The sequence below is a fragment of the Daktulosphaira vitifoliae genome, unplaced genomic scaffold, assembly GCF_025091365.1.
Source record: "Daktulosphaira vitifoliae isolate Bord-2020 unplaced genomic scaffold, ASM2509136v1 Scaffold_1, whole genome shotgun sequence".
Taxonomy (NCBI): domain Eukaryota; kingdom Metazoa; phylum Arthropoda; class Insecta; order Hemiptera; family Phylloxeridae; genus Daktulosphaira; species Daktulosphaira vitifoliae.
Genome location: NW_026099572.1, coordinates 63,375,758 through 63,400,486, shown reverse-complemented (window position 1 = coordinate 63,400,486; position 24,729 = coordinate 63,375,758). Strand labels below are relative to the sequence as shown.

The 24,729-nt window shown below is 33.7% G+C and overlaps 1 protein-coding gene across 1 annotated transcript in view; it reads left to right on the top strand.

Moving 5' to 3' along the window:
- LOC126910345 (G1/S-specific cyclin-D2-like) overlaps positions 1-23,230 on the top strand; it is a 28,754-nt gene extending 5,524 nt beyond the window's left edge. The window contains exons 3-4 of the mRNA XM_050692838.1: positions 4,646-4,805; positions 21,186-23,230. Coding sequence (XP_050548795.1) covers positions 4,646-4,805; positions 21,186-21,484 — 459 coding nt within the window. The 3' untranslated portion in view covers positions 21,485-23,230. The remainder of the gene's footprint in view (positions 1-4,645; positions 4,806-21,185) is intronic.
- The last annotated feature ends 1,499 nt before the right edge of the window (positions 23,231-24,729 follow it).

Below are 24,729 nucleotides of genomic sequence, written 5' to 3'. Positions count from 1 at the left end.
TTGAAAATTAATGCTATTCATCGATTTCTTGAAAATATTCTATTGTGAAATACATTTTAATAATAATTCAAAATTTTAGTTTTGAGAACTGCTTACTGTCAAAATTATTAACGGAAGTCTTGAGTTTCCCTGACAGTATTTGAAAATGAACGTATAGTTTCCTTTCAGAAACTGATTAGCCGTCAGATTAAATCTGTAAAAATCAAGGTTTTCTGATTAAAGCGTTTTTTGACGCTTTATAATAATGTTTCTGTTTTGACGGCGTTTTTGCCAATCGAACGAAAATTGAATCGGTAAAAAACTGACGGCGTGCGACACAAGGTCAGGCATCCCCTTTATCTTGTCATTTTATCCCAGAAAACAAACTATATGTGTATTTAGGTAACACGTTTAAACATACAACTATAAGTCACTTGTAAATTACATGAAAGTATTTAAACAACATATTTGAACCATTTATCATTATAATATTATAGCCCAGTGGTTTGGTATAATTAATTATTTTAAGAGTTGAATAACCTAGATTCGACCGTTATTCTTTAGCGCAAACAAAAAATCGGGTTTGTTCAGTTGAACGTCAATAACGATTATGTCGATAACTATTGTGATGTTACTTTAAACGAATATACTCTATGTAAATGATATAAGTAATATTTATTGTGGTCGAGTGCCTTACAATTGTTTTAGTGTATCTAAAATAAGTAATTTTCTTCTATCATCTCATATGAAAACTTATTTTTCACGATAATGATTTTAATTTATAGTAAATAATTTGTCATATATTATTATTGTTTAATGTACATTAATATTTAACCATTTCTTTAAATCTAACAAAAAAAATCTATTTTTATGTCATCATAAAATCTCGAGTTATTCTGTTAAAATATAAAAAACGTTTTCAAGTATCGAGTACGTCTAAACGAATTATCATATGATTGATTTTTTTTTCTATCGATAATAATAAATATAGGTCATCGATAATCTATTAGAGCCATGAAGCTTCCTGTACAACAACCAAAACTCGAGCAATAGGAAATGGAAATCTTCTTTCATTCTTGTAAGTATTATAACAGCATTGTGCGTACAACCCTTTTTCTTCCTTTCCCACATACGCCACACTAGATACCACTTTGAGAAATACTCAATCGATTCTATGCCTAATTACAATATCCTGTCTCACCTGGCAGATTCCTTCCGAGTTGTTCATCAACATATATGTAAATGCTTGTCGTATCGATTTCACCAAAAGCCCTTTTGTGTGTATTCCTACGACTACCATTCTTATATAGAATTTTCCACGTTTACACCAGTGGCAGTATTGGCCTACTGTTTGTAATATATATATACTGCGTTATTCGTCGGGGTCATGGTTTGCCAGACATGTGTTTAGGATCATCTTTTTTTTCATTTTTTGTAAGAAGGATGTGTTTTTATCCCTTGTCGTGGTCGTCGTTGAACAACTGTTCTTGCCTGATGCATTTCCTCTAGATAGTTTCTGTTTTGTCCTTCTGTAATAGACAATTAGTTCCACCGAAAGTATTATTTCTTTTTGCTCTTTTTGAAAATACATTGAATTAGACTACACCGTTTTAATTTCAAATATAATATAAAACAACAATGTCAAATTAAATATTAACAATTAATTATTTTAAACTGAATATGAGGTTTATATTTTTCCAATCATTTTATAATCGAAGGACAATTTGATCGGCACGCAGTATGATATTAAGTATTTAATCATAGACAAGAAAATCGTAAAACAGCAAAAATATACAACAAAAATGCAAAAAAACAAATGCACGTCTATTAATTAAGTCTATTCGACAGCTGTGAATAGTAATTCGAAAGGTCAACTGCATAAGAAATAGCGTTTTGTTTTTAATTACTCGCGAAATAATATTATCCTGTTCATTAAATAGGTCAATTAAATTTAAAAAACTTTGCCATATAAGTATGTGGAAAAAAGTTCATAAACTTTTCAATGGCCTGTCAAATTTCCACTGTATTTAAATGGGTTACATAAGTAATAACCGACTTTTAAGCCTTGTTCTTGTCCAGTAATAAAATGACAAATACACGGTTGCGACAGTTGAAAGCTTTGTACTTGGTTAATTAAAAAGGAAAAAAAACGTATAAGGGACAACGCTCACACGAATAGACATACAACAATGGGCAGGACGAACGACGATTTTCAGGGCGTACAAAAACAATGTGTACAATTTTTCACGGACCTGTGGCTTCGAAAGCGATAATTGTGTGGACTTTTCTGTATTTATTACTGGGGTTGGTCGAGCCTGTTGTTTTTTTACCCCAGTTATTCACGGTTATCAGTCACGCTGAAGACACGCATCGCCATCGTATCGTCTTCTTGTTGTAAACGAGCTTGTAATTTTACATATTTATTGTGTACACGTTGTAGTATCATTGTTAATTTTACATAATATAAAATTGTCATGAGAACGCAATTCTGAAATAATTTTATTTTTAAATAATTTAACGCGATTATGTATTCTTTTACGTTAGATTTATATTTAACGTCAGTATAATTAATATTACACTCATAATAAAACTAGCAGAGAGCACCAAACATATACATTTATTAAATTAAAAATTAAATATCGAATTTAACATTAAACTTGTGAAACTACACGAGCGTATGTGTGTTCAGCTATTTTAAAGTATTGGGAATAACTTGTATTTATATGCCATAATCGTAAACAGTTTATAACAATAAAATATATAGAACTAACTGTTTTGCGGTCAAAATATTTGTAGCGATACAATTTAGTAACATTTAATGAAATTATGTCCTCAATATTTGTGGTTTTGTATGATTATCTGTTCAGTCCAGTGATTTAATTATTACAATTTAGATAATACGCTAGGGTCGCCACAAATAGCATTATCAATTTTTTAAGTCATGTTTATGTAGTCGTATGTACACGTTTTGATAGTACTCCGTTACAAGTGTGACCTTAACATGTATAAATCGCCTACTTTCCGTTTAATATTCATTGGCGTCCACATCATTTTCTCGATTGAGGCATTAAAAAGGGATCAAAATGTATACGCTCATATCAAAAGGTCATAGTTTCAGTTTACACGATAGCTTGTTGAAAAGCATTTGAGTCGATAAATAATTTTTCAAATTCAGCCCGGAAAGATCGATCGATTGGAAAATCTGCTTAAAATTATTAGTCTTGTTGATGTTTGTTTTAACGTCTGCGGAATTTCGTATTGCCCGCGGTAATAGAAAGGTGTTAAGTGACATAATGGGAGATAATGAAAACAGAGTGTTTATAATATCTTAAAGGACTTATTGTTGGGCCTAATAATTGTTGTCATTTACTGACCCGCCGGAGTTGCTGTCGACACTAAGAACAGGTTTCTGCATCCGCTACTGCTACCGGAACCAGACGTGAGATGATTTCGTAACTACCACAACGTCGTGTGCTGCCTATACTATAGTAGTAGCGGCGTCAAAACAGCTATCCTCTTTCAAGCCGAACAATACTCCTGGGGTTCTTGTGTACAGTCTAATAAAGAATTTCGCAAAGGAATAAGCTATAAAAGTACTAAAAAAAGACCAACAGTCAGACGTTTTTTATTGACCTAACTTTATAAATAGAAAAAAAATAATATATAGGTATAATGTAATAGTTTATAACCTGATTGACGGCATTGGCCTCTCAAAGTGACGAAATACGATGGCTGCTATAAAATTTATGTAGTTAAATACACACATATGATGTGTTATTATGCGTGAATCCCATAAGGATTAAGAAAGAATGCCCTTCTCTCGGATCATCTACCATAATGTAATAGAGGGGCGGGTAATGCAGGTAAGTGTACGAGTCATTCAGCAATAACTCGAATTTTCTATTTGTTCCGAGTAAATCCCGAGAACTGACTAATGAAATTTCGTATGCGCTTAAATTTGAAACGAGGGACTGCACTCATACTACAAATTTCATAACAACCGCTGTCACTCTGTGTATATAATTTAATTCTTTATATAGCACAATACAATGGCAAAACGAGGGCTCAAAACTAAAATTGTGAGTTGCAACTCTCCTTTTATTAATTTTTTTGTACCGTATAAAACCGTTCTACGCAACCCACAAAGTTATACAGTAGTGCGGTCCGAGGAAAAACCTGGCGCGTCGGCACTATTCACTTTACTCGTTGAAAGGGCGTCTGAAATAAGAATAAAGAACTGTTTTAAAACAAACAAAATAAGTGCTACTCTTTTTGTCGATACAATGTTTTTATTTATAATTATTGTTTGTCGCTTTGTTTTAATCATCTTTTGTTATTTGGTTCGTTGCGATGGACACAATCGAGAGGAACCGATGAGATCGCTAAATATGGTCACAGGGCGACATACTCAAAATTTCACAATACTTACCCTCTTGTAAACTTCATATTGAAACTCGACGTCTAGACGTGTCTATTATGACTTGAGTGACTTATTGTTAATTGTTATATTTTACATTGATGACTTAATGCACACTTGTAATAAGTGCACAATATATAAGTATTATGAATGAATGCAAGTCAAAGCTTTTATACGAAGTTAAAAAAATTCCCATAATTTATTAATTCTTAATTCAACTTGTTAATAATATATGTCTTAATCTATTAGGAATGGGAGTTGTTGGTTATATCAAAGTTGGAATGGAAAATAGTGGCAGTCACCAGCTTCGACTATGTTGATCACATTATGGAACAAGTTAAATGGAAAAGGCGAAACGATTCCATGCTCAGGAGGCATATGCTGACATTGATTTCGTTTTGCTATATAGGTAAGCGTTTTTTTTAGAGAAATAAGAGCTTAAATAGCGTCGATAAATCATAATTTCTTTAACTTTAATTTTAAACATATAAATATTTATACACTTCGGTTGAAATAATACATTGTTAAGTATCGAGTTTATTCGTCATAGTCATATATTTAAGCTTGTTCCAATTATGATCGAAATTTACCATTAATTACTTAAGATAATTATTTTAAGAGAATCTATGTAAAACTGCAATTAGTAGTATGATATAAAATTTTAATAGTTTAGATCTACGTTTGCCTAGTTCAGGGACTCTTGATTTTTTCGTACGTTATTATTAGGAAATGCTGTTTAAAACTTAACAAAGTCTGTAAGTACAAACCTTTTCACGTGTTTTGGAAAGAAAAGTTTCGCTTTCCACGGTTGTTCACCTCATGAAGTAATTTCAACTACGCATATATGTGTAATTTACATGTTTTTAGGTTACAAAAAGCATATAGTATGCGTCAACTGTTATTCATATATTGTACAGTGTTTGTCGGCTGTCGTCTCTATAGTATATAATGGGCGTTTTAATGTGTCATTCTATACGCGTAGTTCAAGGCCTCGTATACAGGGAAGTTTGACGTTAAAAGTGTAAAGGTATATCACAAACAATTAAAACAATATTTATAGACTATCGTGGTACGCATATATTACCTGTAAATTGTAGGTACCCGTGTCTTGGTCGATATCAGTTCTTTGTTGATAAGTTTTTTATTGTTTTTAATATGAGCGATACAAAAGCGGGTTTAACAAACTTATATCCCAACCACAATTGTAATATGTATGTATATATGTGCACTTTTATTATCGCTGCACTTCTAACGCCTCAGCGTTCGTTCATTAACCTTCAACACGTCTCGCTGTATGAATCAAATTAAAATAATAATACTTAGGCATGATCATCATTAGATATTAACAGCATAATTCTATAATAATATCCAAAGTCGTAAACAGTCATCGAACCTCGGAGACTTAAACGGTGGTCGCCCAAGTTATACAAATTAAAAATTATTTAATTTTTTTCATAACTATAAATAATTTATAATGATTTATTACTAATCTCAAATAAGACATAAAAATAAAACTTTAATTTTTTTCTCTATTATTCCAATGAGTTGAGAACTTCTATTGGAATACGTCCAATTTTTACATAGTGACATTTAACATTAATTAATTTTAAATGTAAATTTTATCACATTTGGTCAACCGAGTTATTACAGAAGAACAGCTACTATATTAAATACATTGTTTTTTTTCTCAATCTATTAGCTATACAATGAACGGTAGGGAGAGTAGTGCCCGATGTTGTTTCGCAGCTGCTCAGCACATATTGCACGTATACATACACATATATATATATGTATATGACGAAGTCATTATATATATGCACATAGTGATACACTATATGTGTAGCGAGGGCATTTCGCCAGTCTATAAATACTACACAAGTCCGAACAATACCTATAACATGACACGTCAAGTAGACAGAGAACAACTACAAAAAAGAGAGGGAGATCTTTTTTCAAAGCAAATAGGTGCCTATGTGCACGGATTACCCCATACGTATTTAGCACGCGTCCCGCTTGCTAAACCCTCCCGGACCCTGCTTGTATTTTTTGGTATTTAAGCTTCTATCAATTGTCACAGACTTATTTTGATTTAAAAAATCTCCAAAGCTTATAGGTACAAAAAGTAATCCTTAGACGGTAGTGATTTGTGTGATAATATGAAACGTGTACGTTGTACATCTGCTAAATTTTCCATATTGACGTTTCAGCTTTTTTGCATTTTTTAAAACAGCAAATCATATTAAGAAATTTTTTCGAAGCATTTATTAAAATTTCAGCGGGGGAACTATAAAAAATCATTGAACCCTCTGTAAAAAAATCTACATTTGCAAATATCAATTGCCAACGAATCTTTTATGTTAATACGGGTGACCGCATAAGTCACCCATAAGATTGACATTTGCTTAATGCAACATTGTTCGAATTATTTGTTATCACAATTGAATATTGTTTTTATACTGGCAGTCACGTGACTTTTTTCAATTTATACTGTTTTCGAATGATAAATTGTATTATACGATGTGAATTGTGGCAAAACCGAGAGTTAGAGTAACTTTCGATACATTATTCTTTTTGACACTTGTTTTGACGAATCTATTAATTTTAATTTATTAAATTTTAAATATATTATTTTCACATTGTTATTTTTATACGTGTTCTTGTTATTCTCATTTCTATTGTAAAATCAATGTAAGTATGCATTAATATATAAAGAATTTATATTTAACGAGTTACAATCTTTAATAATTAAATCGACAAATGCGTTTGTTGTTTCTCATGTGTTGTACGTGTAAACCTATTAGAAAAACAAAAATTATTTTATAACTGAGCACTAATATTGTATTCAAATGTTTTTGTTTTTTGTTATATCTGGCAGTTCTTCGAGTTTTGACGAACAAGACCGACACATGCTATACGTTTATGTTAATTAAACGTCTTATGTGTTAAACTCCATGGTTTATTTACCATCTGCAAAACATTTACTTTCAGTTATCCACTAACTAAACTTTTAAAGCCTGTTTAAACTATAACATTATTTCTTTAATATTTTTTTTTGAAATCTCTACCGTTTTTAATACTTACTTATTGATTGGTTAAATACTTTCCATGCCTGGATATTGGTTCTGGATGTCTAAACGCATAACCCTTTAGTACAACCCCACCATGGTGGTTATTCGACTGCAAAACACAATTGCCATTGTCGGCTTTCTGAAATTGAATATTAATTGGAAAATCTAAAAAAATAGATGCATTTATCGGCTCATTTATTTTGCGGTAAATTAACTGAACGGTAACGACACGTGACTAGTTAGACATGATTATTCCTATAATAATAACAATAATAATTTAATACCATTGCACATTGCACTAGCATAAGCGTATGTATAACTTTGCATTGTATTGATAATAATCATCTGGTGTTAATTTTAAATTATGTCTGTATGTACGCTTCTATGCATATGCCATTGTTTTAAAAACGAGTAAGACACATTAAAAGGATATCCACCTGTAAGTGAGTAGTTGTGTTCGCCTTTATATTCAACATCGTGTTTGTCAACTTACCATTCGTTCAACTACGGTCAAAATCATTCACATTGCATACATGTAGTAACACATTGTCTTTGAGGATGGTAGCATTTAGAACCGGTGTTCTAGGGTAGTTTCCTTGACTTTGGAAGAACTCGTTGGTGATAAAGACACGTGTTACACGTTGGTTATTGAACCCTTAGGATAAATAGTCTTAGCCTTCGCTGTGTACACTGTTATGCACATTTATAAAATACATTGTAAGGATCTGAAATTAAGATCATGGTTTGTATTCATATTTATTATACACGGTGGTAGAAAAATAACAGTAGTGTTAAAAATACTACTACAATTACTACTACTACGATAAATGACGTATACATTGCCTAACGGTAACACCTGTCAAAGAAGAAGATGGCGATAGTAGTAGCCGCGTTATGTGATTCAACAATTAAATGCGGGATGTTTATAATGTCTTGTTCTTTTTTTTATTATTAAAAAGGAAATGCCTACAGGGAAAAAATAAAAAGACAAGGTGCATTTTGTCGCAATTGTGGTGGAAAGTTCTTATTGTCATGGTGGTGGTAATTAATTATAACTTTAAACTAAAAACTATGTTTGAATGTTGTAGTAGTATTCAACTCATACTACGTAGTTTTAAAGATCCTTTCGAAACTGAAACATATTTTTTGCCACGTATATGCATATTTCGCTCGATGTTTTTGCCCGAATAAATAAAAATACATTTATTCGCAACCTTATAGAAAAATTCTAGATCCGCCCTTTCTTGTTATTCATTTTAAAAGTAAAGATACTATATTTGGTTATAAATTTATCGGGGAAGAATTAATTTTTCATTAACAATTCATAACTAAAACTGGGGTGTAAAAGAAAAGTTAATATTTTGAAAAATGTCTTATAAACTTTCTGGTAAAATCTAAATAGAATCCATCCATATGTTGCTTTGAACAAACTTAAATAACCAATCGTTATTTGAAGTATAGTATTTTTATTTTCGGATCCTTTAATATTTTTATGAACGGGTAAATTATTATCATTTAGATTATGCCTTAATTTTAGGACAATTGGCCAGAGTTTTTTTTTATCATCTAGTCCAATCGACGATCTGTATCGAAGTCACCGCGTGTCTCCAGTACAGACCAGGTGTATGACGTATAGAGAAATTATAGCGCACTGTGCTACCTCCAATAGCTCTGCTGACGCTGCTGAGGGAACAAATCCAAACATTGCAGCTGCTCCTCCTCCAGGCAGCTGTAATAATGTCTGACTTTTTTTCTTTTTTTTTTTAATATTTCATTTATTTCGTATATATAAATAAACACGCCAGGTAAAAATATTCTACGCGTTTAATCACCTCGTTGGTACAAAATTATTATCACACATTCGATTTCATAAATTTTATATCGCAACTCAACTATGAAAGACACCAATAGCACTTCATTAAAATATTGTAATAATAACTGGTGATTCGCATCGATAGACAGGAAACATTCATATTAGAGGACAAATATATTGCAACATCTGTACAGTACCTTCATCAATTAACCAAGATGAGTTTTACAATTTAAAGTGAAACCTAATAATGAATAAATTAAAGGGTTTTTAAACCAATTGTTATGTTAATAATCATCGTTAACACTCATCTTTTTTAATTTTGAAAACTTAATACAAATAAATAATTTCACACAGTACAATTTAAATTATATATTAAATTATTTACACATCGAAACACGTTTTGTTTATAAACTAAAAATGATACCTGTAAAATTTATTATCCGTTTATTTGCGATAGTCAGTTTGGTTGTATCATTTGAATTTAAACTCGTGGTTGGGGATGAAGATCAGTAGTGGATGCACTTATAGAAACAAACAATAAGATTTTAAAAAGTGAGAAAAAAGCAAACGTCTTTGCTTAAATTTTACAATGGAGACTCGACAGCCGACATCTGCTGTATAGTACCGGGGAGGAGGAGGAAATCAGTGTCAAATACCACTGGTAGTGGCACGCGACCGTTGCCTTTTCGGACAATAATGAAAAAAATGTACCAGCATTTCTCTTCTATTGTACTATGCTCTAAAAATGCGCTTAACGACTTCGAGATACAATAGAAGAAGGGCGTTTGGATTATAAATAAAAACGTCATAAAAAGAACCACGTGTGACGCATGTAGAACATGAATCCGTTTGTCTAAGGGAAGCTTTTTAGCTGTTGGTGCTCAAACGACGTAAAAATTAGCCATATAATATAATTGTACCTACAATTTGTATTGCGTATCCTATGCAATAAAAAGACTTCGTATGATTCTATTTTTCATTGACTCTCCATTAGAACCGTGTAAGGGGTCCATTTGCATCATATTTTATGTTCAAAAAAAGATATAAAATGAAAATTTTACTCGAAAAGTGTTTTTTTTTTTTATCATAATTGACATGTATAAGTAGCAATTGGTTTTGACGTTTAACTAGAAATTTTTTTATGCATTAACTATTAATCTAACCATTCGTACTTTTTCGGTCATCCATGATAAATAACAGAAATGTGTCAAATGAAATGCTGTACACGAAGAATTAGTTTGTTGATGACTATTTTAAAGCTTACGGCTTATAAATTACAAAAAATATTAAGTTATTAATCAATTCTACAATTCAAAAACTTTGAGGAGGCAAGCAATCACGATGAGTTGTTGAATTTACAAGTCCTTTGTAGTACCTTTATAGGTATTTCTAAATATTTAAAAGATTTAGTTAATTTATGATAAGTTTGCTGTTAATTGTTAATATGCAGTCTATAAAAGTTCGACGATCAAATTTTTTTGGGCAGATTAAATTTAATTTCCCCCTCCAAATAAATTTTTATATAACATTATATATAATTTTGCTAAAATTTTTTTTTTTGCTATTAACTTTTATTTAATTGATCTTTACCTTTTTGTTATTATAATTGATGGTTGTTATCGTGGTGTGAATAACTTCAATAGTATTTTTGTCAATCAAAATACAAAGTACATATTTAGCTTCAAGAATAGATGAGGAGAAGTTGAATTTGAAAAAAAAATAATCACGACACAAAAAAAAAAACTTTTACGTATCTATCAAAATGAAGGATGTTGATAAGACAAAGTGATATTCGCATTGTTTTTTATGCAATAATATTTGTACTTGACCTTAGCTTTGTCACGATGATTGTATTAAGCTATTTACCATTATACGAAGCGATTAATGCATTGACTGCTGGACAAAAAACAAAACAATAATTTGAGAGAACATATTTTGCGCCTTTCTATGGGCCTCTCGGAGTCATCTTTAGTTACCTGTAAGATATGTTAATACACTCCGTCGTATTCGAACCAATGACAACATAGAATATTTTATTAAAATCGATTAGAGGCAACGACCTCATAACATTGCATACATGTAATTATAAGTATAAATAATTGCATATTATATTTGTAAAATACCCTGTAGAAAGTAATGTTCATTGGCGAGTCTCAAGTAATTTTGCACTCCACAATCAAGTTGCAGTCGCTTTTAGAAATCAAACAATAGCTGTTACTGTGTTTCTAATATCGTAGGCTGTACGTACATAATAAGTTTGTGATACCACCGATTATGTGGTTGAACGAGCAACTATTATTTCTAGCTCTATAGACTTGTTGTTATTCTTATATAAAGACATAATTTAATGTTTTTTTTTTTTTTTTTATGATCCATAAAACATTTATTTTATAAAATTAACGATTATCGGTGAAACTTTTCGGGGACACTCGAAGGGTGTTTAAAACCATAAAGTATTTAAACGATTGTGACCGTGTACCCTTTACCGTGTTACACTAAATTATAAGATTAGGGTTGAAACGAGGTAAAAAAGTTATTGCTCTCTTTATTTGATGCAGCAGAAAGGCGTGAAAATTATATCACATGAGCACACTATAATAATATCCTAGACATCTCATTTAACACATAAAGACATATGCTCTGTTCGTTATGTTTTCAGTAAAACGACATGCATTGTTTAACAAACGCAGTAATTGAACCGAATAACTCTATTGCTCAGAGTTATTATTGTTGTTACACTTTTGAATCACATAAAAATTTAATATGAGATTTTTTTTACTGACTGTTGAACTATACGTAGATCATCACCGTCATCGAAATACTTTTTCAAATCGTCCTATGTCAACGATTTTACACAATATATATTTTTTTATTTCTAGTAAACATTCATACATAAAAAAAAGGATTGATCTTCTTAGAAAATAACCGTCACTGCATATGTATAATTTTATAATTCGTCAAAACTTACTGGGAATCAGAATTTATACAATTTATTATTTGCTATCTATTCCATCAGCTATTGTTACTGTGTTGTTGAACTTAATTGTAAAGTGTGGCAATGGGAATCAATAGATTGATAACGTAGATATCCAATTATTTTTTGAACGATATGAGTTAATGGGATTTTTTAACGGTGTTTTAAGTGTTTTTATATAAACTTACGCTTGGATTACACGGATCCCCGAGTAATCGAAAAAAACTCATAGATAAGGATACTCTCAAATAATTTTCACTAGTTAAGTTTTTTATATCGGCCGATTTACAGCTGTCACACTTACACGCGGTCTATGAATACAATGTTGTTAACCCCGCTAACGTAAATATAACATGAGAGAGTGCCTATGTTAAGAAAAAAATTAATAGCAAAGAATAGTATATAATCGTTGGTGGTGGCGTAGGAATCCGGAAGGGGATGGTGGACGTTCAACAGTTTCTTTTTTTTTTTGCGGCTAAACAATGGGCTTATAAAATACCCCGACAGCATTATCATTTTCGACAACGAGCGGCGGCCACCGATGTCCTGCTGTTCTCAGGGCAAATAAACTTACGTGTGTGTGTGTGTATTATAATATCAAATAAAAGGCCGCGTAGCGTTTTTTAATTGTAACGAATGGCCAATAACGGTCTTGGGGTGTTGTCGTTCCCTGCACAATATGCGTGTAATTCGTCAACGTAACCGTGTACTCATGGATTTCTTTTATTTAAAGTTTTTTTATTGTACTCTATGCAATCCGCTAGATTAGCATATTCGTCCTTATTATTATGATTGCACCTGACCCCTCCCCGAGCGGCTGAGACGTTTCTGCGTACATTGTATACATGTCCTGCAACGAGAATATGCTCATTTTCTGTCTCCGTTAGTCTGCGTATTGCCAACGACAGCCCCTTCTACTATACATAAAAGCGCATGGTCGTCACCCTCGGCTGCAGGAAAATAAGTCCCGAAGAAGACACACAACAAAACTTCCTATACAAATACTACCCCGAATGCAAATTAAGTCCGTTAACCTCGACGCAGCCGCAGGAAAATCCGTTTAAAGGACGATAAAGAGGTTCTGACCTCTGCTGGGCTCAAAATCATTTGTCAAACCAATCTTGTCTTTTGACACGCACTGTTTATGTCCCAAATGTGACTCGAGTAAACGACGACGGAAACGAGTTAATCCGGTCCATTTGCGGGACGATGATGGTACACACAGATTAGGTCGCGTGTGATTGATTGTGATTGTTGTTAATTGTTTACAATCCGTTAGTCGGACTGACAGTGTGAGTTATCTTTCCCATGCGTAAAGGTCGAATATATTGATCTGTTAAAATTTAAAAAAAAAAAACGACGGTTGGAAACTTCCAAACGGTCAATCGCCTTTCAAGAGAACGGTTACGTCGACTTGTTCATCCGCCCCCGTTATGTTAATTGGTGGTTTTTCTCGAACTACCACAATAAAAGCGAGCCGGTACAGTCAAACAAACGGCATAACAAGACATGTCTGTTCGATTTAATCATTGTTCTCATCGTGGTAAAACATATCACGTATACATTTGTCGCGGGGGATGTTTTCGACGCTTATTAGTATGTACCCTGCAAAATGTTGTTTGGCAAGAAAGAATGTTGAAAAAGAAATCGTTAAAAAAATTCGCTTATGTATGTACATATGTACATTTGTATTTGATCAAAAAAAGGCGGTGCAAAGAAATCGGTAAAAAATAACCGTTGTAACAATAAAGTACACGAATAATTACCAACAAAATAAAAAAGAGGGTGTCTAGACGATAGTGGTAGCCACCGCTACTGTTGCGTGTTATGCAAAATTTCCACCCCCTCGGCGCGACGGCGGCGGCTGAGAAAAAAAATCTCAGACGACTCTACCCTTATTTGCGCGTATTGTTTGAGTGTTTATTACCATATTTATTGACCGTAGGTCAGCCGAAACGGCATCCGAAAGAAAATGCATCAGATTCAAACCGGTGTGTACCGGGTAGGGTGTTGCCGCGCGCGAAGAAAGTGTTTGTACACATTATTGTAGAGATTTGTTCTGCTCAAACCGGTCTCGCGCGAGTGCTCTCCTCCGGAATCTATTCAGCTTCTCGTTTTCCTCTCATTGTAGACCCTTATCCGTCTTTTCTTCTGTGCGTTTAGCGTGGTCGCCGAGGGGTTCATTCACCGCCGGGGTGGCTAGACGTCTGGGACGGTGGCAGAGATCATGACGGCACAGGATCCACGAGCAGCGGCAGCGCGACGACGAAGTGTCTGCCTCTATGTGACGGTTCCGCGGCAGCTGCAACTATAGGTAATGCATTTTACCTATTGTTGTTGACGAGTTTTGCGCACCCAAAGATCCCTTTTGCCGCATCACCTGGCCCGGTCCCAACCACTCGTTTCCTACGTGACTCTTATCGTAGACACAAGCAATTTCCGATAGCTTTTTTAAAAAACGATTCTCCATGTCCAATATTTTATTTTTAACTCTTTATAGTTGGTACAAAAATATATTTAACCGTAATTTAGTAACCCTTTTCCTCCATTGCAATCTTCATCAGTTTAAAAGCTATAAAATTTTATTATTTCTGGGTACCCGACAATCACAATAGAATTATAACTTCTTTTACGTACAATTTATTGCTACTTTCGTCGAGTTATATTTTATAGCGAGTAACTCAATTTACGTTTGGGGTCATTATACTAGTTAAGCATCGGCTTTTTTAAATTTGATTCAAAATCTATACACTCAAGTTGTTTGTTTGGAAACCAAATGTATACCTATTCGAACTTTTAACATTTAAAGAGATCAATTAAAAGATAAACCGAGTGGAACCTCTTACAAGAATAATTCTATCAGTCGTTAAGCCGAATGAGTTTTCTGAATAAGTCTCAGAAATGCGTTAAATTAAACGAATTTTTCTCGAATCGTTGACCTATTATACAATTTATTAAAAAAAATCTTCATTGCCTCGTACAAAAGTAATACTGGTTTCACAATTCGTTGTCGAGCACTTCAAATGAGAGCCCTGGCCTGAACCTCCCCGTTTCGACTTATTGGTTATTGGCACTCGAGACTAATGAACAGCCACCGCGGGACACTCCAATAACTTCCAACTGTGCGAACAAACGAATATAATAATGCAAATACAATTCTGGCCGTAATATAATGCGCGATATTAAACAACTTGCGGTTTGCATCGATAACCGAATTCCTTTACCGCAACGCAGTCTTTATCGCGAGTCTCATACAACTTCGATTCAATAGTCACCGGGTGTCCACGTGCATACAAATTTCAGTTACCGCACTATTGTGATTTCTTTAAACGAATCCGTTATTTTAATGTCTATGCGGTGCCCGGATGCTGTAGACATTTCATTTTACATTATGAATCATACAACTTTTAAGAATCTTTGCCTCGTTTGTAAACTTTTTATAATAATAATTTCATGTGGCAACGTTTTCTCGCGCATGAATGTATCATGAATTATCATTAATGTCGTTTGGTTTTGCATTTACCTTAAAACTTAATGAGCCGAATAGGTGATATTAGTAATACTTTGTTCAATTAACCCGCTTTCCTGTGCACGCTTTGGCTCAGCATAACATTTAATCGTTGTTGAGCAACTAAAAACCCATAAAAAACCAGTCAGCCCCTAACGAGGATTCCACATTTAAATATAATAGTAATTATACTCTGTCGTTTCCCTCGGCTTTCTTCGTGAAAAACTTAATCATTTATCCACACTGACAGGGGGTAGAAAGGTGTAGGTACCAATTTTTTTCGTACCCTTTTTTTCGATTTATCCCGAGGTACGTTTTTTCTTGTCCCCAATGGATTCTCGTGTAGAAAAAAAATACTAGTCAAACAATATCTGGTAATTTCACATTCGCATGGGGTCTCTTCTTTTGTTGGGGAAGAAAAAACAAAAATCTTAATTCTAATTAGAAAAAAAAACACGGCAGAGAAAAACCTTGAGCTGAATGGGCAACTATATTTTTTTCCCTTTTTTAAACGACTTTTATCCGCTCAAAGGATAATTGTCGATATCCGTTATTTCATTCTAGTAACGCCTCGTGTTTCTTTCTCTCGCAAACATAACTAGTTTTGACTTTATTGTGGCCAACGCCGCGCCATTGCAGTTAATTTTAGTCCTATTCAAAATAGGTATGTTCGTTATGGATTTTTTTTTAATGATTCTTTGGAAAAAAAAAACAAATAATACTGAATGGTTAAAAAAAGAAAACATGGCCAGTTTGTTCTTCGAGAAACTCAACGGACCTAATATTGAAAAAAAAGTGAATTAGTTATTTCACCAACTGTGAACGACATTTGGTGAATTCGTTATACTTTAAGACGTAAAAAGAGTACGTTGAATATCATTAAAAAACACTAGTACGCGTGTGCATATTTGATGTTGTCTTTACATTTACTGTCGTGTGTATGTGTTTGTAATGCCTATGAACCATGAAGACACACGCGCTTGCTCCTCCGAAGTAAACAATTAACGTATGGAAAGAGATAAAACCATCTGTTGGACAAAATGTAGTCCACCGTGAAACTTCACACTCTGTAGACCTATCGGTGGCGTGCCGCTTGTTTGTACACGTTTTAGTAGCTTTTTTGATGTTTTCCTAGACGCTGCGACTTCGCTGCAAGTATAAACAAACGCACAGTTTTACCCATTTACTGTAACTGTCAGGTACTAAAAAAATGTACATGTCATTCACACCATGACCCTCGTCGGACGTGCCGTTGTTTTTTAATCAGCTATTCTCGCGTATATTACTCTTTGTTTTACGATTGTGTGTTTTCAAAGTGTATTTTATTAATTGCTCCGGTACCAAAATAGCCTCCCCTCACTGCTGCCGGTCGTTACTATTAAAAACCCTCCTCGAGATAATAGTTCGACGACCGAGAACAGCAGTTGTGCCGTTTCTGTATTAGGCTCAACAAGTCCCTCTAGGTATAGAAATATAATAATAATAATGAATAAGACCGCGTTGTCTGGCGTCTGTGGTGGTGGTGTTCGTAGTAATAATTGTTACGGTCTCTCAGACGAAAGATAATAATAATAATAGTGATGTGCTCGGCGAAGAACAACGATGTCCGCCGGTAAAGTGTTGACGACGGGGTTAGCGTTCGCCGTTTACGGTGTGCAGCTGACGGTAATTTGCTGTACAACAGGTTGGCCGGCCGGTGCTTGCATTAGTCACGTTTGTATGCTAGGAATTGCCTCGTAAAATGATCACTATCGCCGTCGGTTACTGGCTTAGGGGGTGTACCACATTTCGGACGGCGTATACACGGCGTTAATTCAAATTTGCAGTGGCGTATTAATGGCGAAAAAATATATCTGGTGCTCGAGCTGTCCCAATAGTTTCATTAATGTCCGCGATCGCGATCGACTGCAACAATACGAGTGCTGTCGCATTGGCTCCTCGAACGTCCTGTCCAAAGCTGTAGTGCTCTCGGCCCCCCTAACGCGCGCACGAGGAGGTTAAGTAAGAACTGCCGTCTNGCTTAGGGGGTGTACCACATTTCGGACGGCGTATACACGGCGTTAATTCAAATTTGCAGTGGCGCATTAATGGCGAAAAAATATATCTGGCGCTCGAGCTGTCCCAATAGTTTCATTAATGTCCGCGATCGACTGCAACAATACGAGTGCTGTCGCATTGCCTCCTCGAACGTCCTGTCCAAAGCTGTAGTGCTCTCGGCCCCCCTAACGCGCGCACGAGGAGGTTAAGTAAGAACTGCCGTCTTACCCAACGCTGCATAGGATGACATCGCAATTTTTTCCTCCACGGCTATTACAATAATAATAATCGTAATGAAATCGAATCAGCTGTCCGGCCAATCGGAACTAAACGGTTTTTATTGCTCATCGACTCGCATTTTCCGTTTTATCGGCGGATCTTTACGATCGGATTTGCTCCTCCGGAATCACGACGCGCACAGTCGATAATACGACAAATGACGAATCGTTCGACGAAGAGAATAGAATTAATATTGATTCCGTTACAAGGGAACTTTGCAGATAACGTCGTAAAACCGTTTGCCTGTCCTGGCAATCGGAATTCCGTCGACGGTTTATGGATCGCTTTATTGTAGTTAACCCCGTTGTGTCAACAGTAAAATATAGCCGACAAACGACTAGAGAAGCGGTTCGATAAATTATATTGTTATAGACTTTTGTACGGCATAAACTGTGCAAAGGTTTTTCGTATCTAAACACATATCGATGCCGATCGAGCACCGCCGTCCGTTAATTTTTACGGTAATCACTACAATGTCGCTCTAGTTTTGGAGAGGATTTCAACCCTTTCCAAATGTTTGGGTCTGGTACTCGAATAGACCCTAAAACATTGTATAAGGTTTCGGTGAGATTAAAATCGGTTACCGTCGTTCTTTGACCCTGACGGTAAACGGTCGCCGCCCGACAGATTGGCTTCCACAGTAGACTCTAAGAAATCTCGTACGTTTCCCTGCCCTTGTCTCGCGAGGATATGGCTCGTGGCGTTACCCTTCGATTCTTACACCGCCATCGGACAACAATGGGCACATTATACGCCGCCACCGCGTTGGGAGGACTTGCGTTCTCAAATATATGTAATAAACATCTGCTTCTTAGGTTTTTTTGTCACCGTTTTCAAAAAAAAAAAAATCACAATTTTCATTATTTTTTCGGAGCCTTCGAAATCTCCCCCAAAAACGGTCTGCGCCTATTTGAATGCCAGGTGTTTAACCGAGTTTATAACAAATGTGCACACCTATACCGATACAATTATTATTACAATATTATTACGTTTATCGCGTTGCTACGGCATTTTCGCCGTTACAGCTCTAACTTCCTGGTTCCGGCCAAAAAAAATCGGGATAAGCATCTCGACCGTGTACGTGCCCCCTCGCACCAAAATCCGTTGGCGACTCATTTGTACAACTTTGCATCTGGCCGCTACGGGTGGCCAAACATGGCGATTATTTATCGGAGTTATTTTATGGCGATTTCGTTGTAAACAAATTTACATAAAATGGATTTTAATATTGTCGAAACGATGTTGCAAAATGATGTTTTTTTTTACGTGTCATCCACGAGCATAAAGGTTATCAAAAGGCGAGTGTGCCCGTGGGAAAATGTGAGGACATCTCAGTCATCATTGCACCGCAGTGTACGTAAAATACTCGAGGAAAGGGACGTGACAACGCACAAACCCTTCGGTGTGAAGTACAAAGGCATCTTCAACAGGTATACGCTCTAACCAAATTGGTTCGATTCACATGGTATTGCGTTCAAACCAGACGGGAAAATACATCTTAGTCATCGCGTGGGATGTTTTTGCGCAATTGTCGTCTGCCGTCGCAAAGCTGTCAAGTTCGTGTCAACAACTCAGTTTGGCAATAATATTGAATCTTTGCTCCTCTCCGTTGGCCTGCGCTAATTTAATTGTTTATTCGCTACGGTTTTTTTTTCATTTAGTACAATAAAATCTTTTCCGATCTGACCGGGATTTGGATTTTCGTGACAATAAAAAATGCACGTGGTCGCCATTGGACAATGAAAACGCAATTTGGACGCTTCGCGTCATTTGTGGCATTTTTTCACGTGAATAAGAAATGCACCTGATGTGTTCTGTACATTACTGTAAGCGTACACACATTCTGTCATTGTGTGCTTACGTTGTATTTCGCGTGCAAACCTCAGTGTTGCATTGAAAAAAAGGATGGGAACGTAAAGACTATTTACTACGCTGTACCTTTACGTTTGGTCGTAGTACGCGATAGTAGTGTAGTAGTGAGAAATGTATCCTTCACATGCAACCGCCCAACAGATACAACAGAGCCATGAACATTCCGTTGATCCGAATTGGGTTTTACACCTGCTCCGGTTAAAATACACCACCACATTGACCAATACGACTACCACGTGGGCCAATGACCACTTCTATCACTGGGAATATTACCATTCGACATTTTCGGGGGTCAAACACACTAATTAAGTAGAAAGTAATTAAAAAAAAATTAGCTGAACGTGAAAAAAACACTAAACTTAGGAAGTTAAAAAACTAGAATAACTTTTTATAACTACCACGTGACAATAAAATTATTCCATGTATAAGTAATTGGAATTACAAAGGAAGTGTATAAAATATCGTTTAAAAAACTACCACTTATCTTGCTTTAGAACTCGTTTTAAATGTATGTCCGACCCCTTTAATTATATGTAAAAAATAATACAAATAATTTATCACCGAGACATTTCCGAAAATTTTACAAACTTATATAATTGAATTGATGAATATAACATAATATTATAATAAAATTTCATCCGAACCAATCACTGTGTTGTCATCAGAATCCAAGACGTCTTGTAAAGCGTCGAGTTTCTGTTTCTATCTTTTTATATTTATATTGTATGCAAATAAAACAAACCCCTCGTATTATAGAAACAACCGCTTACTTTTATACGATGTAATTTGATTACATGTCTTTACTACCGATATAATAATAATTATTATTCTTAAGCACATTTAACCATGTAAAAGGTTCTTTTGAAACTGGACGCCTTTGAATGTACTAACATATAACTGATAGTATTTTTAACGACATCTCCGAATTCTGTCACATAAATCATATACGGAAACTATCGATACCATTTTTTAGTATTTCAAATGTTATAGAAGTCTTTGACCTGAAAAAAAAAAATGTTATTGGTTTACTTAGTGCACGACTACACCAGTACGAAAATATGCTCAATATTATGATTTATCGGTGTAGGGCTCCCGTATAAGATTAATTAGGTGTCTGACGTGTTTTTTTTTATTGTAAATGTGGTGTGTTCTGCTTCTCCACAGTAATATACAGAATTATTTTAACGTTATTCAATTGCAGTATGTCAGTGTTATAACAATTATTTTTTTGTCCACAGAACCCGAGTTCATAACGAAAAAGCCCTCGGTGATGGCGGCGTCGTGTATGCTATCGGCTATTCGCGGTATTGACCCGGTGACTGCAGCCGAAGTGGCCGCCGAACTGTGTGGCCTGTTGGAGTGTTCAACGACCGAGGTGGACGAACACGTGTCCCTGATCGACGCTCTCGTGGCCAGCACAACGGCCGCGGCCTTGACGCCAGAAAAATCTGAAAATAACAACCCGGCCATGGCAGCCGAACCACCTCTTAAAAAACCCTATCACAGTATGGACGATTGCTTGCACGGCGGTCTATGACCGTCTTCTGTCGACGTTTGAACAAAAATATAAATATTGTTTTTATTATTACTTTATATTGTATTAGCTTAACTCTTTTTGACGAAGAGACTTAATAAAGAAACGCACATACATAGAACAGTGTTAGAACTACATAATATGTATTATACGACAACTTTATGTAAAGAACTGATTTCACATAATGTTGTTACACTTTCGTAAAGCGTCTAACATAATTCTACCTCATAAGTATGTTTATTTTTCTTTTTTTATCCATTTACTTGTTTATTCTTTAATTTATTGTTTTTTAAGCGTTTTATTTTTTTGGTCTTGCTTTTTTATTTCGTGTATTCAAAATATTAATCATAGGTCTATTGCAAGATATAATATTATTTGTAAATCTCACCAGTTGTATTTAAATAATTAGTTTGATAGTGTAATTTAGGCGTATGTATTAATGATGTTATTATTATTATTACTGAACGAAATATGTGATAAATAATTTAAGACATTTTCTTAGAAATTAGAATATTAATAATTTTCTTTTGTTAATAGCGTTAAAAGTTTTTCGGCCTATCGTTCATTCCGTTTAACTATTATTATTTGAGTATGATCTCCTTTAAACTATTGATACGGAAAGCGTTAAAGTTTATTAAGGTACCCGTGTAAATATGTTAGCAAAAAAAATGAAAATTACTTTACATTATTGAATTACTTACAGGGGAGAACATAAATTCACCTTCTAAGTAACAAAATAAAAACATTTATATATATACATTATATAATTTAATTGTAATTCTTACATATTAATGTAGTAGAATTTTTAATAGATCTCTATAGAACGTGGGATTTTGATAAGATTAATTTTATTATAGATTTTATTTATCGAACTTTTGAGTAATTATCAAACAAAGTATAAATCAAATAGCAAATTTGTATGTGTAAAAAATGTTTTAATAAGTAATAAAGATCTCCAAAACGCGTAGGAAAAGTGTACAGGTAAAATTTGAATTTAAAACAAATTAGTGTTATTTATTTATGTTTAACTTTTTTTGTATTAATTAAATTTTACGGCAAACTTTGGAATCAACCAAAATCTTTCTTATAGTCGGTTTTTATATTAACGATTTTATTACCTTAAATAAATTTAATACAGCGGAACAAGTATGTTACCTTAATTTGTATGAGTTGTTTTGTTTTTCTCGTTGTAAAAAATTGTAAAGCAAATTTATCGACCCACGAACTGTACTCCTATAATATTATTTATTGAGTTTAAATGTTATCTTGGAATTGTTACTTTACGATTCATTATTAAGGTTTAATTATTATTATGTTTTAATTAAGGTGTACAAAATTCATTTTGCCAGTTAATTTCAAAAATCGTGTTATGTTAAAAATTCCGTTAAAAGACTTGTCTTTTGTATTTATTATTTTTAGTTTAATGTTATTTTTATTATTATATGTATTTGTCAATATTATTAGTTTATGGTAATTTTCACGGGCCTGCGCCAACATCAAAAGTGGTTTAAAGGTCCGGTACAGCTACAAACCAAATCATTTCGCCCCAAAATATATCATCTACATAACTGTTGTAATATTATATTTCTTCCCCTTTAGTCCTTTTTCTTTATAATTTGTACTTTATATTAAATATTGATGTTCATATCATTGTAATTATTATTTGCTATAGATATAGTAATTATATTTTTTCTTGTATATTATAAAAAAATATATAACAATAAAGATGCAAAAAGTAAAGTTCAGATACCATTAGATGTTTTTTTTTTATTAATTTTCTTTTTAAACTCTAAATCATTACTGCTGACTTCACTGGCTGATAAAAATCATTATGTTATAGTATTATTGGATTATCTATGACTACTTCTATCATCAACATAAATTAGTTATTTCTTATCACCTATCTCATAATGTGTGGAAGATATTTTATTCATACGTATTTTCTATGTTTACTGAGTATACATGTTATTTTAATTATTTTATTTCTTACTTGGCCATATGATCATAAAGCGTAGACGTATTTTTTTGATGTACTCATTTGTTCGCAATTTTTTAAAAAAAGTTGTGAAGAGCATAATAGAATGAATTAGTAAAGTCACAAAAATTAAATCTAATAGCAATTTTTCCACTAACTTTACAACTTCATTGATGCTTCGTAAATATTTAAAAAATTTGGTACGACTTAAGTAGGATACTTAAGTCGTACCAAATGTTCTCTGCAATTTTGGAGTTAACACAAAAATGCATTTCCAGAACTTTATAAACTCCAACTCAAATATTTAAGTATTCCTGCGAATTTTATTCCTTTAAAACGCGTATTCCCAAAAACTGGGCAGTTGACAATTGACTGCTAAACAACAAGGTTTCACCCTAATAGTTTAGATCATATAATTTTTTTATATAGTAATTCAATTTTAATGAACTAATTTAAGTCAATGCTAATAAAATTGCATTACCCAACCAAATGCATTTTAATGGTTGGGTAATAATTATAAAGAAATCGCTAGAAAAATAAATGTTGTTAATAAATGCTATTTTGTTTGAATAGAGATCTTAAAATCAAAACTTGTGTCAATAAAAACTAAATTGATATTATATAAGGTCATGACTTGTCGGATAGCACTATATGCAAGTGAAACTACAAAAACCAATGAACAAAAAATTTCAGTATTTGAAAGAAAAATATGATTGAAATTAGATTCTAAAAAAAATTTAAATACTGGAGAATTCAAGAATAAACTAATCAAGAAGTAAGAGAAATGTTCAGACAGGTTAATATAATTGCCGTAATAAAAAGTAAAAGATTAAGTTAGAGAGAACGTGGACAAATAATCAATGAGGTCACTCAATAAATACCCAAAATGAAAAAGACCACTAGGTCGACCAAAACGGAAAAGAGTAGATGAGCTCAAAAAGTTTTAGACTTATCAGAAATAAATAATGAAGAGGTGTTGGCTGCTAAAAGGGACAGGCGAAGAAATATGGTGGTTGCGACAAAGAGCCTAAATAGTCTATATTATGCCGAAAAAAATACTTTTTGAATGTAACGATGATATGAGTTAAACATAAAATTATTTTATAAAAATATTTTTATTTTTATTAAAATTTGATAACATAATAATTCATTACATAATTTTGTTGAATATTCCCATAATGAGTATAACAATCGGTTAGGGATCAAATTTGTATAAACCCTATAATTATGATCTGAAGGGTCGTCACAATAATGATCCGTCACACGAAAAGAA